Here is a 13,929-nt window from a genome sequence, read left to right as displayed (position 1 = left end):
TAACGCGAACTGAAAATAGAAACGTACTGCTGAGTTTCACACGCCATGTGCTTTCGGTCTTGCAATCGGGAAACCCGAGTTGTTTGGACACATTTTTTCGGCTGCACCGCAACAGAGTCCAGCTAGATGAATCATCTAATCGCGTTAGCTGTAAGCGACCAGTTCCGCCATGGCCGTGGTGGTCCAGAGCAGCCGCGGCTGGGTGTTGGATGCATGCTCATTCATTGATCGGGGCTGTTCGCGTTGCATCCGATGGAGTGGTGATCAGAAGTCACACGTCAAGTGTCGTTTCAAAAGGCAGTGTTTTCAGGTGTTAAAAAGCCATGGTAGTGTGACTGCCAGTGCCGCTGCGGAAGTAGGAAACACGGATATGTTGCAGAAAATGAACAAAGCGTCAAAGGTAAATCCTGCTCCAGAGGCTGTTGCCAGCCGTGTTGGAAAGTAACTAAGTACATGTACACAAGTATAGTTTTGAGGTACTTGTGCTTTTCTTATGGAATTCCAGTCTATGCTACCCATGGCGGTATTAACCCCCGAAAGGGCCCTGGGGCAAAAATTTGTTTTTGGGCCCCTACTGACCCCCGCTGTACATAGCAGTTTCGTTATTTACTCTAGAGCTCAATGGATTATTTGACGGACAGACATTTTAGGACCACAGTTTTGATAATTGGTGAATTCTTTGTCATTTCCAAGCTAAAATGCCAAAAAAAAAAAAAAAAAAAAAAAAATGAACAGGTACCAGATTCTGAAATGTGAATGTTTCCTGTTTTTATGTGATAGTAAACTCAATTTCTTTTTTCTTTTTTTTTTTTGAGGTTTTGGATGTTGGTCAGACAGTATGTTAACCTTGGCTTCAGGGAATTATGATGGCCATATTTTACAATTTTCAGACATTTTATACACTGAACAATCAACTGAATTTATTTATTAATTTAATTATTATTAAAGAAAATAATTGTCAGGCCTGATGATAATGAAAGTAACTGTTGGTCGCAGACTTACAGTACTTCTATGATGGAATAATGAAAATAGTTACTTCTGATTTTTTTTTTCTTTTTTTTTCTGTAGATTAGTCGCTAGGTTAGTCATTGGATTAAACCAACTCTAAAACAAAGCAATTCTGTTATAAATGAAATACTGAGAAACCCATATAGTGTGTGTTTGGAACAGTAAGATGAAAGTCTTACTTGTGTAAATGTTCCTTTATGTCTCATATATGTTTTTCCATGTTTTATGATAGCCTGACATCAACTGATGTTATGTTATATATTAAGGGGCTATGAAATGGCTTTCTTGATGTAGTAAGATATCGTAAGCACATCAACCAGAATGGAAGGCATGAAAAGGAATTAACAACAATAATAATAATAATAATAAGTGGCCGTTTTCAAAGCAGACATTTGAACTTGTAATAGTAGGAAAAGCACACAAGCTACTAATAACATTACTAAGAACAATGGCTCTGTCCTAATCTGTCCCAGTTACAGTGTGACAGTAAACCAGCACAAATAACAGCAGGAACCTAAAAACTAAAGCACCTCAATGAAATTCAGCCATTATTAATTTTTTTATTGAAACCTGAGCCTTTCCTACTGTGACCCGTCAAAATGTCTTCAGTGAAAACAGCCTATTATACAAAAAAATGAGTCTCTCACATGGATAATCCAAATTGATTGAATACACCTCATTTCTGTCATAACATAACCAATCTACAAATGCATATTGCAAAAAGTTACTGATTGAAGGATAATAACACATGTTGAGATTAAACCAGGTTATTTACGAGGCAGAACTTAAGCCTCAGTCAAACAGCTCAGCTTAATGCCATGTAACTACCTTATAATTAGTCAATGCAACTAGTATTCCAACCCAGGGAGGCTTTTAGTGATTTGGAGGCCCCAGGCAAGGACCAATGAGAGACCCTTCTCCATTTTGATTAACGCAGTCACGGTGAACAAAAACTATTTGGAGGCAGCTCTTTTCAGTTAACAAAGCCACAGAACCAAAGCACAGACCCAAATGAGAATTCTAAGTTTTGAGCCAGTATGGAAGAATATGGCAATAAAAATATTATATAATATTTATGTCTTTCAAGACAATAAAGATAAAGCTTTTGAACATCCACTATTCTCTAGGGGTAAAAGTCCCGAGTCAACAACTGTGTGCGTGTGTGTGTGTGTGTGTGTGTGTGTGTGTGTGTGTGTGTGTGTGTGTGAGAGGGAGAGGGAGAGAGGGGCAGAGAGAGACCTTCTGATTTAGGCTTGTTCCAGCTTTGTTGCTTAATTGGTGTGTCAGGCTTACACCGACAACCCGGCACAGATCTGAGGACAGGGGAAAGACAAAGAGAGAATTTTCCTCCTACTAAGAATAATCAATCCAAAACACAATATGCTCTCAGCTATTGCCTTATCTCATCTACTAAATCTGTTGAACCCATTAGTGTTCAGTGACATCGGTCCTCAGATATGGAAAATTGAGGAGGGGTGAGGATGTAAAGGCAGGTTGAGGGGATGCAACGTACTCACCAAGGTCGCAGATCGCAGACACATCCAATGGAAAAAATCTCAATGAATTATTAGAAACATTTGGAATTTTTATATGAGGGAAGTGTTAGTGTACAACTGTTTAGTTACTGTTTGCAGTCTGATGTGATTTACAATTTCTCTGGTCATCATGGCAGTGTGGATTACCCCATTTAGCTCAGGACCACTCATCTTCCCACTGACATCGACATCTCTAAACATCCTAAAATGGGCCCATATGGTCCGAGCCTGCTATTCTCTACTGCACTTTCTGCCCTGCTCTTAATCTGCTCACTTCTGTCTGTTTTATCTATCTTGTTCTGTTCTGCTTCTTCTGCCCTGCTAGCCTTTTCTTTTCTATTCCCTTCCACCCTTTTTCTGTTCATGTTCTGTTTTAACTCTGCTCTGCTCTGCTTTAGCATGTTCTGTGGTAGTAGTCCTACTATTCCTTTCCATTGTGCTCTGTTGTAGGCTATTCTACCCTTTTTCTGTGGTTCTGTTTTATTACTGTTCTGCTGGTTGCTCGGTCCTGTTCTACCTTTTACTGTGCTACTAGCGTTATTATCCTCTGTGCTGCTTCTATTTTAGCTTCCTTTTTCTGTTCTTCTACTCAGTTCCGTTCTACTTTACTCTGTTCTGTTATAGTCTCCGGATTTCTTCCGGCCTTCATGTTTGGTCTGCCCTACTTTATCTATCTGCTTACTTATCAGGCCACAACGCAGGGTCTTCACTAATGATCACAGTCTCACTCACAGTCCAACATCAAATCAATGCAGCTGTAATGCAGTGATGTTTTTCCTGCCTTAATACATACCTGACATTCCATAATGCTTCTGTTATGATTGTGAATGGAAATATCTTGTAGGTCACTTCTTTACTGTTTGATTAAGGGTTGCAGTGCTGTAGCATTCAGATGATTTGCATATTGCAGTATTGTTACAAGTTTTGTTATTTTCAAGTAAAAACATGGTATCTATTTTGGTTTATGGTACCTGAATGTATTGCTCTTTCCCTGTGCTTACCATTCATCAGTATATAAAATAACATAACATATATTAACAATTTGATTTTCAGAAAAGGAAACGAAAACATAGTGAACTCAACCAGGGGGAAATTGATTCTCAAGTCTTCCACAAGAAGGTAGGTTGGTTCATTCTCTAAATTTAAGACTTAGGTGCATATATTTTCTTTAGAAAGAGGTTTGTGTCAGTAGGGATTTTATTAAACCACTGAAATCAATGTGTCACAGAGACAACAACTTGATTTGGGACAATCCCACTGCAGTTAAATTTCTCATTCGGAGATTAATCACAGTCAGTTCCAATTCATGACATACATTATGAGCATCAGTGGTAGAAGAAGTACTAAGATCTTTTACTTTAGTAAGAGTAGCAATACACACAGTGTAGAAATACTATGCTGCAACTAAAAGTTACACGTTTTTTAGGGGAGGACAGCCTCAAAAAAAAGTAGTTTAAAGCCCTTTGTGGCCCTAGAGGAGGCTGCACAAAGTCTTGACAGACTATGTGACAAAACTTGAGTCAGCGTTGGTTGTTGTTGAAGACAACAAGTTTGAAGATGAAAAGAAAATCTGGTGGGCGTGGAGTGTAATGGAAAATTTTAATACTGTTAACATGTCAAACTGCAGTTATATTATCAGTGGAATGCATTGATTGCTCACTGTTCATTTGAAAGGTACAGCCTGCCCCTCAGGGATGAAACAAACTAGTTGGTACCAGGCAGTTTTCCTTCCTCCCTGCAGCTGCAATTCATCTCACCAACTAATTATGGAACTAAGCTTATGTGTGTGTTTTATCTCTCTGAACATTACACTGCAACCCCTCCTGAAATACTGTATTAATCAGCGTGTTGAATGAAGCCTTTGTTTCTGTTCCATGAGCACTTCATATTATCTGTCCCCTTTTCTTGAGATTCACAGACGGGATGACACAAAAAGTTCATAAAACGGGTTCATGTTCTGCCGTTAATTTTATTGTCATGTCAGAACATCGGCCGCTCCAGGTTTGAGAAGGGTGGTGCCTTGTCTGGCCAATGTTGATTCTGACACATTTATTGTGAGAGGTGAGAAGGGCATTTGGCGATCCTGAGAGTCTATTCCAAACCCACCGTGTAATCTTATTGGGGAATTCAACAGAATGAGGGGTTTCCTCACCAAAGCGTAGCAGAAATTGAAATTACTCAAGGAAAGTACCTCAGAACTGTATGTAAATACAATACTTGAGTAAATGACCTAGTTACTTTCCACTACTGACGAACCTTACAAGTTTGATTTCATGCATTTCAAATACAGTCTCACAAATCTCAAATCCTCGAATTTTCAGTTTATCACACCAACCAGACACAGTTATCTCTGTAATGTGTGCTGATACAGATCAGGTCTGTCATCCTGGAGGGAGCCAAGGCCTTGGTGGATTCTGCCCGATCCCTCGGATATCTGAAAGGAGCGACGGACCTGGTGAAGGAGCCTCTTCCTTTCCAGGAGTGCAGCCTTGCTGCTCTTTGTGACATGGCTAAAGAGCTCCCTCTAGCGGACGACGGGGAGCAGGAGGAAAGTGTTCAGTCACTTGTTGCCGAGGATGGCTGTACATCACATGTCGACCTGTTCTCTCGGGTAACAGAGAGCAGGGCGGACCGGGCCACGATGGTTACACTGATGGGAGAGGAATATGTAATACCACCGCGCACAGCCTTCCTGCTGTCTGATTTCACACGAACACAGCCGCTAGTCCACTGTGAGTACAGCGTTTGGACCAGTACATCTGTACCAGAGGGAAACATGAACTGAAAAAAACTGCAAATATTTTTGGCCCGAAACATAACAAAATGTAGTCATTGCATACTTTTGGTAACATAATTTTTATGAAAACAAAAGGTGTAAAAAAAAAAATAATTCTTTGAATTCTCATCACCTCAAGTGAGAGCATATTAGTTGTTTCCAAGCCTGACACTGTTTTGTTTCTCACACAGATGGAAGAAAGTTTGACTTAATAGTTATGGATCCACCGTGGGAAAACAAATCTGTTAAAAGGAGTCGCAGGTAATTTGGCATCTAGGCATTTTAGAAGCTATAAAGCAGGAAGGAGGAAAAGATAAGACTTTATTGATCTCCAGGGATTAAATTTACATGTTAAAACAGCACGAAAAAGGCTGAAAAGCTAGGAAGAGGAAACAGATAAAGGAACTATTTAAATTTCAGTAGATATTGAGATGTTACACTAAAGTAATGTCAATTTGAACCTACCGGTGCTGCTAAAAGGAAAAGTGAAGGAATCACCAAAGTCATTTGAAATCATTTTCATGGGACCTTGGATATCTTTATCAAATTTCATAGCAATCCATCCAAATGTTTTCGAGATAATTCACTCTGAACCTTAATCACCTCCACAGTGGATTTGAAACGATTACTTGATTGAGCCTCTGAAAATGAGGGACTGTATAAAAATGGCTGTAATCCCTAAACAGCTAATGCGATATTTTCGTTAAACCCCTTGAAGTAAAGCTGAAAGTCTAAACTTCAATCACATCTTGATGGCTTTGTTTCAAATCCATTGTGGTGATGTACAGAGGCGAAACTACAAAAATTGTGTCGCTTTCCAAACACTCATTCACCTTACTGTGCGTATGTGCAAAAATAATTAGTCCAGTAGTTCAATACTACCTTCATTAGTACTTACGGTACTGTACATAAGGCAGTATAGAGACATCTTAAGAATCCTACTGAAATAGAGAAGGTTATGGTGAATCCATTTACACTGTTGATATCTTTTTATTTTTATTCTTTTTTTTTTTCTCAATGAAGATACAGTTCTTTGCCCTCATCGCAGCTGAAACGGCTCCCCATACCCCTACTGGCATCTACAAACTGTTTAGTGGTTACCTGGGTCACAAACCGGCCCAGCCACCTGCGTTTTGTCCGCGATGAGCTGTATCCACACTGGGGGATAGAGGTCGTAGCCGAATGGTTCTGGGTGAAGGTACAGAAACTTACATACAGCTCTAAAAACTGACCTGTTGGTGTGATTCCAGATGTTTTAATGGGTTTCTCTTTTCCCTCAGGTGACCACATCTGGACAGTTTGTGTTTCCACTGGATTCACAGCACAAGAAGCCGTATGAAGTGCTGGTCCTGGGCCGATATCATTCCTCTGCAGATACCTCACTAAGGTGTAAAATCTTTGACTTCTGTGTGTTGGTTTTAATCATGTTTATGCTATAACCCTCAAATTGAATATATCTAAATCACATTTAGTCTCACACTTGTTTGACTGCTTTCAGCTCATCAGAGATGTCAGAGGTTCATTTAGAGGACCAGCGTTTGATTGTCAGCGTCCCATCAGCTCTCCACTCCCAGAAGCCCTCACTCTCAGGTAAACAGCTTCACGTACATCTACAAGTACAGTACTGTTGTGTTTTAATGTTCCACCAGAGGGCAATGCTGTAACATCAGTGACCACTACCTTGCTATGGAGCTTCAATGATAAGCTCTAAATCCTACTACGGCCTGCTATCGCGGATGCAAAGCAGTAGTTTAAAGCCTGAGTCAGTTCTTCAGGTTTGCGTGGCTGAAATTTAAAATGTACCATTTTGATTTTTCTTCCAGTTTAGAGGACAACAGCAGTTACCACATGCAAAACTATGACTACAATGTGTTTCGTATGAGAAATTGACACACTAAAGTAATAAATTATTGAATTATTACATTGTAGTGGAAATATCACACTTTATGAATGTATAACTTGCTTCTCCACTGCAGAAAGTTGACATTTTCTTTTGAGAAAGCTACCAGTGGTTGCAGATGGCCATGGTTGAGGGGAGAGCACTGCACGACACAACAGACAGGGTCTCTATTGTATCCAAAATAACTGCAGGACTTGAATCTTCAACCCATGACAGGTTGGATTTGTCAGAGCTTGAGCTTCTGCTGTTCAGATATATCAAATATATCCTGTTTGCACTGATTGTTGCCAGTCAAGAGTTGACTCCAACTTGGACTCTGCTACTTGGAATCAATGTAAGACCTTGACAATGAATATGCAGGGACTCTGAATAAGAGAAGCTTGACGTCATTTCCCTCCCTCTCAGGGGAACGTGATTTATTGTGCAGTATGGAGAGCAAAAGACAGCCACTGTTTGCCAGTGCCCTTTCAGAATCACAGGAAAACCTCCATCTCATGGATGTGGCTGGATATTGTTAAAATACGTTGATTTAAATCATAAAGATGCTATTGTGGATCTGTGATACCATGGAGATTACGTATATTAGTATACTGATTGTTTTCAGTCTCCATGTGTGATTCTTTGTTCACTGCAAAGCCTGTCAGCAGGTTTACTCGGAGCTGGTTTGTTTATTCCAGTCACTTTATTTGTTGTTTTAGATTTTTGTATAGCTTGTAATGCACGTAATATTTTTAATAAGCGTACTTGGCCACGCAAGGGGCAGAGATTCCGTTGCACAGATAATTAATTAAAAAATGATAGAAAAACATCTATTTGTGGCACTTTTTCATTTTATTTAAAATAAGGATGCCCTACTAAATGGCCAGACCTCTTTTGTTATCCTACAAGAGGTGAGAAAGCTCTGTCGGAAGTGGCTGTGGCTCAGATCTCTGAGTGTAATAGATGTAAATTGCATTGAAATATAAAATATTAGAAGACCATGACCCAAATCTTGCAGACTTGCCAATAAAAGCAGACTAGTTTATTTATTTAACTATTTGAGATGATAATTTAACTCCTAGGGCCTTGAAGGATGATTTTCTGTTGCTCCTTGTTTGTTAATTCCTGCAATAGATTAAGCAACTGCTAGAAATTTCCGAAATTTCGTTTCAAGGTCCCCAGACCTTTATCATTAAGGCAACCTGAACTTTCTTACCCTCATCACCAGCTATCCGTATAACTCGACTGTACTTTGTGTTCATGTCGAGCATGTCAGGTCTACTCGAGCCAGCGGGCAGCCTTGATGGTGTGAAGCCACAACCCCCAAGGCCCGCAGCGTTGAGAAACCCTCACCCACTTCTGTCCCTCCCCGGGGCTACTGTCACTGGCATTCATGGTTGCTATGGAGAGACAAGGGACACCATTACTCCACTATGGAGACATCCTTACCAGATGGTCAAGCTGCAAAAAAAAAGAAAAAAAAGCGTTTGTACTTCTCTGAATGGCAGGACTTGTAGTTTTTATTAATGAGGGCCATCCTGCAACTTTACAAATTGTGAAAAATGAACCCCCTTCCCAATTTGCTATTTTAATTAGTGGTTAAGCAGCTGTTCCTAATGTTCGTCTCAGGAAGAGGCATTCTGCCAGTGGTGTGGGTTGCATAACTGTTGACTGGGAAATGGATCTGTGACTGTGCACTAGTATGTTTCAATGGCAACTATCCCACTTCTCACTTCATCGGTTAACAGTCTATTTAAAAACACATCAAATCAAAAACATTATCCAGATTTATCAGCTATTCATGGCGGTAGTTCCAGAATCTTGAAACCCTGATGCCAGTGGTCTGATTGCCTTTTGTTTTCTACCTGTGCGAGACTGTTGTATGGCCAATGGTTCAAATTACTTTGTTCCAGTTGGGTGTAAGGAGCGGCAATGCCACAAGGGGCCGCTTGTGGAGCATTTCTCAACATTGATCTACATTTTTTGGGATCCTCTGAGGAAGATGTAATTGATGTGGTCCCCTCTGTGCTGTAAATTCTGAAACAGCTAAGCAGAGTAAGGATGCCAAAATAATTTTAGATTATATGCTTCTGTCTTTTCTTTTCTTCCATAAAAAAAAAAATCTGAGCTCCTTCGGCCACATGGGGGCAGCAGAACAGGCTTAAAACACGACATTGATGTATTATACCCTTATATAGTCGATATGGCCAAATTAGGACCAACATTTACTCTTCATTTTAGCTCTCACCTGCTCCTGACTGAAATGTCTGGCTTTTTACCTGCAAAACACTCACTAACTTTGTCTGTCTGGTGCCGAACAGGTAGTGTACAGTGGGTTTGTAGAGCTTTTCCATTGAAAACAATTGCCTGCTGATGCTGATAATGGCACTGATGAGAACGGTGAGAGTGAAGCAAAACAGTAAACTTCTGGACAAACAATAAGTAAATAACGAAATAAAAAAAATGAGTTACTAAAATGTCTTATAGAGTCAAGGGGAACTACAGAATCAAGTGACGATTCTCTGTGGGTTTGTCACCACCAACAACCCCATTCAGAATATACTTAGTCATTTCATCCATTGTTAATATAAAAATATTGAATAGAGCAGCTTTAAAGAGTAACTATAGCCAGGCTGATAATCCAACTAGCACTGTCATGCAAAATTGGTTGCCACCATTGTGCTACACTACATCTCACTCAACAAATGCTGTCTGTTGAACCTAGACTTGAACCTTTCAACACAACACCGAGGTCAGTAGAGCAGTGCTTTTCATTCACAGTTAGAGCCTTAGTTACTTTTATATGCAAGCTGTGGATGAAATATTGTTCTGTTCAAAGAAACAAGACTGAACAGCTGTCTTAAATGCCTTTCAAATTTTGAATTTGGAATAAACATCATATACAAAAAACTCTTGCTGGTGGTTCTATATTGGTAGATATTGTGCATATTTAGTTTGGGAATTAGTGTAATGGAATTTGAAATGCGGAGGAAATATGAATATAAACAGATAAAAATATTTGTTAAGCAGCTTTTTTTTTTTTTTTTTTTTACAGGTAACAAGTAAGATTCTTAATCTTATTGGCTGTCATAAGCATATGCAAGTGTGTGGCATTACGTGAACTTCTAAAGGTATTATGTTCAATTAGCATTATATAAATGGAGATTAACATGGGGCCCTAAACCAAACTTTGTAGGCACCACATGTCTACTGAGTGTCAAAGTCGAGCTTTGATTATATTGACTGAAAACAATAAAAGGAAAGATGAGACTTTAAAAATCTATATGAAAATTTATGGCATTTTCTGTGACATTTAACCATGGTAGTAATGATTAATCTCATGGTTATGTCGCAGATATTTTATTCCAAATTGATATAAAGATGCACAAATTAGATGAGCAGTATATCAAGGAAAATTACAATAAAAAACATTAAATTAGTCATTTAGCAAATGGAGCAATTCTGGACAACATAATTAGTTTTCTCTGGCTTTGTTAATCCTGGATCCTGAACTTTGGAGGCAATGTGAGAAGCTTGCAAGGCAGAATATCTAAGACTGAATATGTGACTTGTATAAAGAGCAATTAAGTAAAACCTTGCTTTGCCTCAGGCCTTTCTTGGCAGAGGTTTCATAAGTTGTCCATGTTAAGAGTTAAGACGATAATTAGACCTTTTATTCTCCGTTCAGCTTTGAGAACTGAGTCACCGGTTTGGGCTGAATTAGTCAAAAAGATGCATGTTCGGCCTTTGCACTTTGTGACTCTGCCTCTCTGACATGAATAGGAAGAGAAAATGGGTGACAGGACACCGCACTGTGCAGGTAAGATCGGTTTGGGGATCAGGCTTCTGAGCTCATTAACTCCCTGAGTGTTGGCTGAGTCGAGTGTCAGGGTAGCTTGAGCATGCACACGAGCAGACAGAGTAGCGCAGGAGCAGAGGAAGTGAAACGTATCTGTCAGGTGTGCTGCTGCTGGAATATCATCACTTATAGACACAAGGCCACTGCCAGTCCACATAGAAAAACCTGTGCTGTGGCGTGACGGAGCTGGACAGTTGCCAGCTCTGTTACAGAGTAACAAGCAAAGTGCTCCCATAAGAAATGGATGTGGTGCAGTAATTTTACAACCCAAATTGCAATGTATTATTTCCAATTGAATTTATTATCTCCCTTGTCATTCCCAAAGTTGGATTATCAAGTGGGCAAAGATGACAGCTGCCCACGTACCCTGGCACCTTAAAGCACCAGGGGTGACTCCATTGTGTGCATCCTTGAGGTCTAACAAACATGCCGAATGCACTTCCTTCCTCATAGAACATTTACAAAACCGGTTTTTCAGAAAAGTTTGACAACCTGCATTGTTTACAAGCATGTTTGCTTCACAGTCTTCCCTACTTTTGTTGGCACATTGCTGTGCTCCTTGGCACATTATCACCACAAACCATTGGCAGTAATATGTATTGTGTCACTCACAGGTGTCCTCATGCAACCCTTTCTCCTACAAATTATGTTTATATACAACTTTACTGCAACAGCAAATATGTTTTACAGGGACAAAGTAGCTGGTTGGATTATGTTCAGAGGCAATGTTTTTTTGTTTTGTTTTTTTAAATCATGGTTTTGGTTAAATGCAAATAAAGATATCTCTGAACTCATTGTGAACTTTTTGGTTGGAAGTTACACCACTGGTCGACTGGCCGAGTGTTGGAGTTTTCCCATTGGCTGTTGCTCTTTCAAAATGAATTGGCATAAACAGTTTGTATTGCATGATCAGGTGTTTTACGGGCAGTGCTGCCAATTTAGTGTCTTTGTTGCTAGATTTACCAACTTTTCACACCCTTTTAGCAAGTATTCTTCACAAAAGCACTTAGCCACAAATCTAGCGACTTTTTGGACAAACTGTAGCCTATTTCCGTAGAAGTAAATTGCCAGTATTGCCCTGCGAGCACGAGGTTGGGCTTTCCCTGAGCAGGCAAACCTCTTTATGCCACTCATTCAATTGATCACATGGCAGTTGAAACAGACGTGAACGAGCCTCTGACGTTCTCACTGAATGATCATTTTATAAGTAAATATAGCCGAAATCACAACACCGCCGTCGTCTTTAACTTGTGTGTGTGGTGATTTTGTCAGACAGCGTCGCGGTTTTAAAATCAGGATTTTAGCAGTGCAGAGCAGCAGCTTGGAAATGGCTTGGAAGTTTCAGTCACTATTTCATTTGCTGTGAGTGTCTAAACATAACTGCAAAAAAGTGTAGTACTGCTGTTGTCACTACAAGTGGATGTCGTACTACAAGGTAGGATATTTTGTTGGAAAACAAATACGTTGTCTGTGAACATTTTACTGAAACGACCCGTCTCAGCGTATTTGCGATTTGTCAAATACATAAATTAGCATTTCCTCATTACGGTAATAGAAAACGTAATCCGGTCGAAACTGGCACATTCACAGGATGCAATGCATGCACATACTGAATCTGAAAACAAAGGCCGGTGCGTGTGCACATTATTCATCTGAAACAGAAAATAAAATTTGAACATGATTTCAGTATCAGCACATTGGACCACATTGTTGATTGTCTCATTGAGTCTTCTTTATTAAAGCAACATGATATGATTAATATTCTCACATTCTCCCACAGTTTGTTTGACTGCACTATAGAGAGATACACAAACTGGTCTAGTTCTGTTGCATTTCTGACAGTGTAGCAGCATAAGGCTTGTTTTTTGCTCCCAGTGGTCAATTCATGTCATTTCAAATTGAACTTTAGGCCCAACAGCTTTGTCGTGTCAGTTGCTATAGTGAGTTTATCCATCCATGATCATTCCTCATTTCTTCCTTTCCATAGAGGTGCTGAAGCTGTATGTTAGACCTGAAGCCACATGCTTGGAGCTGTTTGCCCGAAGTCTGCAACCCGGATGGACCAGTTGGGGCAATGAAGTGCTCAAATTTCAGCATGCGAGCTATTTCACTTTGACACCTGCAGATGATCCAGCAGACATTCCTAAAGAGGAGGTCTCAACAGACAAACCCACAGTCACACCAGCATCCAACTCTCCTGGAGAATCCTCTCCTCCTCATCACTGGCCCACTACTGTGGACTAATGTAGGGTCTTCAACACTTGTCACATCAATATTTCACTTAGTTTTTAATAAAGATTCAATGCCACATATTTCTACACCAGTTCCTTTGGATCTGTATCTCTCATTCATGTGAGGCCTTTGATTTCTTTTCAGGTCTGGGTCCATTTTTATGGTAGTGAATCACAGGGCTGATGATGCAGCCGGAGAGATGAAAGTGCATTTCTGTGCAGCTATGTTTTGAACCTCACTGCCCAGATTGCAGTCAGCACAACACAAGGTTTTTTTATATTTGCCTTTTGAGTAATCTTTGGCACAATATGTGTCTTAAGGATGATGAAAGTATTTCTATTTTTACTCATACTAATGCTGTTTTGAACTGAATTTCAAAATGTTTCCCAATCCTAATGAAATAAACAGTTTTATACTGAAGGCATTTTGATTTGCTCGTAAATGTCCCTTAACATAAATTTTGTTTAAAGCCTTTTTCACTTGAACAACATACTGCTGTATCCTACTCAACCTCGGCACTCTCGAGTACACCCAGTTCTATCCCCAGATAATTTGTCCGTGAATTTGCCTTGTTTCCAGTGAAAGGCGCACTCTTCCCTGACTGTCAGCATAGCCCATGGCGAGGAGAGCTGGTGTGGTG

The 13,929-nt window shown here is 39.9% G+C and overlaps 1 protein-coding gene across 1 annotated transcript; it reads left to right on the top strand.

Annotated features, from left to right (window-relative positions):
* On the top strand, window positions 1–13,704 carry mettl4 (methyltransferase like 4). The gene is made up of 9 exons (XM_040127198.1): window positions 1–400; window positions 3,597–3,662; window positions 4,915–5,275; window positions 5,511–5,580; window positions 6,343–6,517; window positions 6,600–6,706; window positions 6,818–6,909; window positions 13,045–13,302; window positions 13,434–13,704. Exons 1-8 carry the CDS (start codon window positions 170–172, stop codon window positions 13,299–13,301), a joined length of 1,359 nt encoding a protein of 452 aa, XP_039983132.1. The 5' UTR covers window positions 1–169; the 3' UTR covers window position 13,302; window positions 13,434–13,704.
* The last annotated feature ends 225 nt before the right edge of the window (window positions 13,705–13,929 follow it).

Source organism: Xiphias gladius, chromosome 5 (genome assembly GCF_016859285.1).
Source record: "Xiphias gladius isolate SHS-SW01 ecotype Sanya breed wild chromosome 5, ASM1685928v1, whole genome shotgun sequence".
NCBI lineage: Eukaryota > Metazoa > Chordata > Actinopteri > Istiophoriformes > Xiphiidae > Xiphias > Xiphias gladius.
This window is presented reverse-complemented; position numbering and strand designations above follow the sequence as displayed.

Coding starts and splice junctions, on each gene's coding strand:
- mettl4 (XM_040127198.1), top strand. CDS start 170: ATGGCCGTGGTGGTCCAGAGCAGCCGCGGCTGGGTGTTGGATGCATGC. Junction 5,276..5,510: donor AACACAGCCGCTAGTCCACT/GTGAGTACAGCG, acceptor TTTCTCACACAG/ATGGAAGAAAGTTTGACTTA. Junction 6,518..6,599: donor CCGAATGGTTCTGGGTGAAG/GTACAGAAACTT, acceptor CTTTTCCCTCAG/GTGACCACATCTGGACAGTT.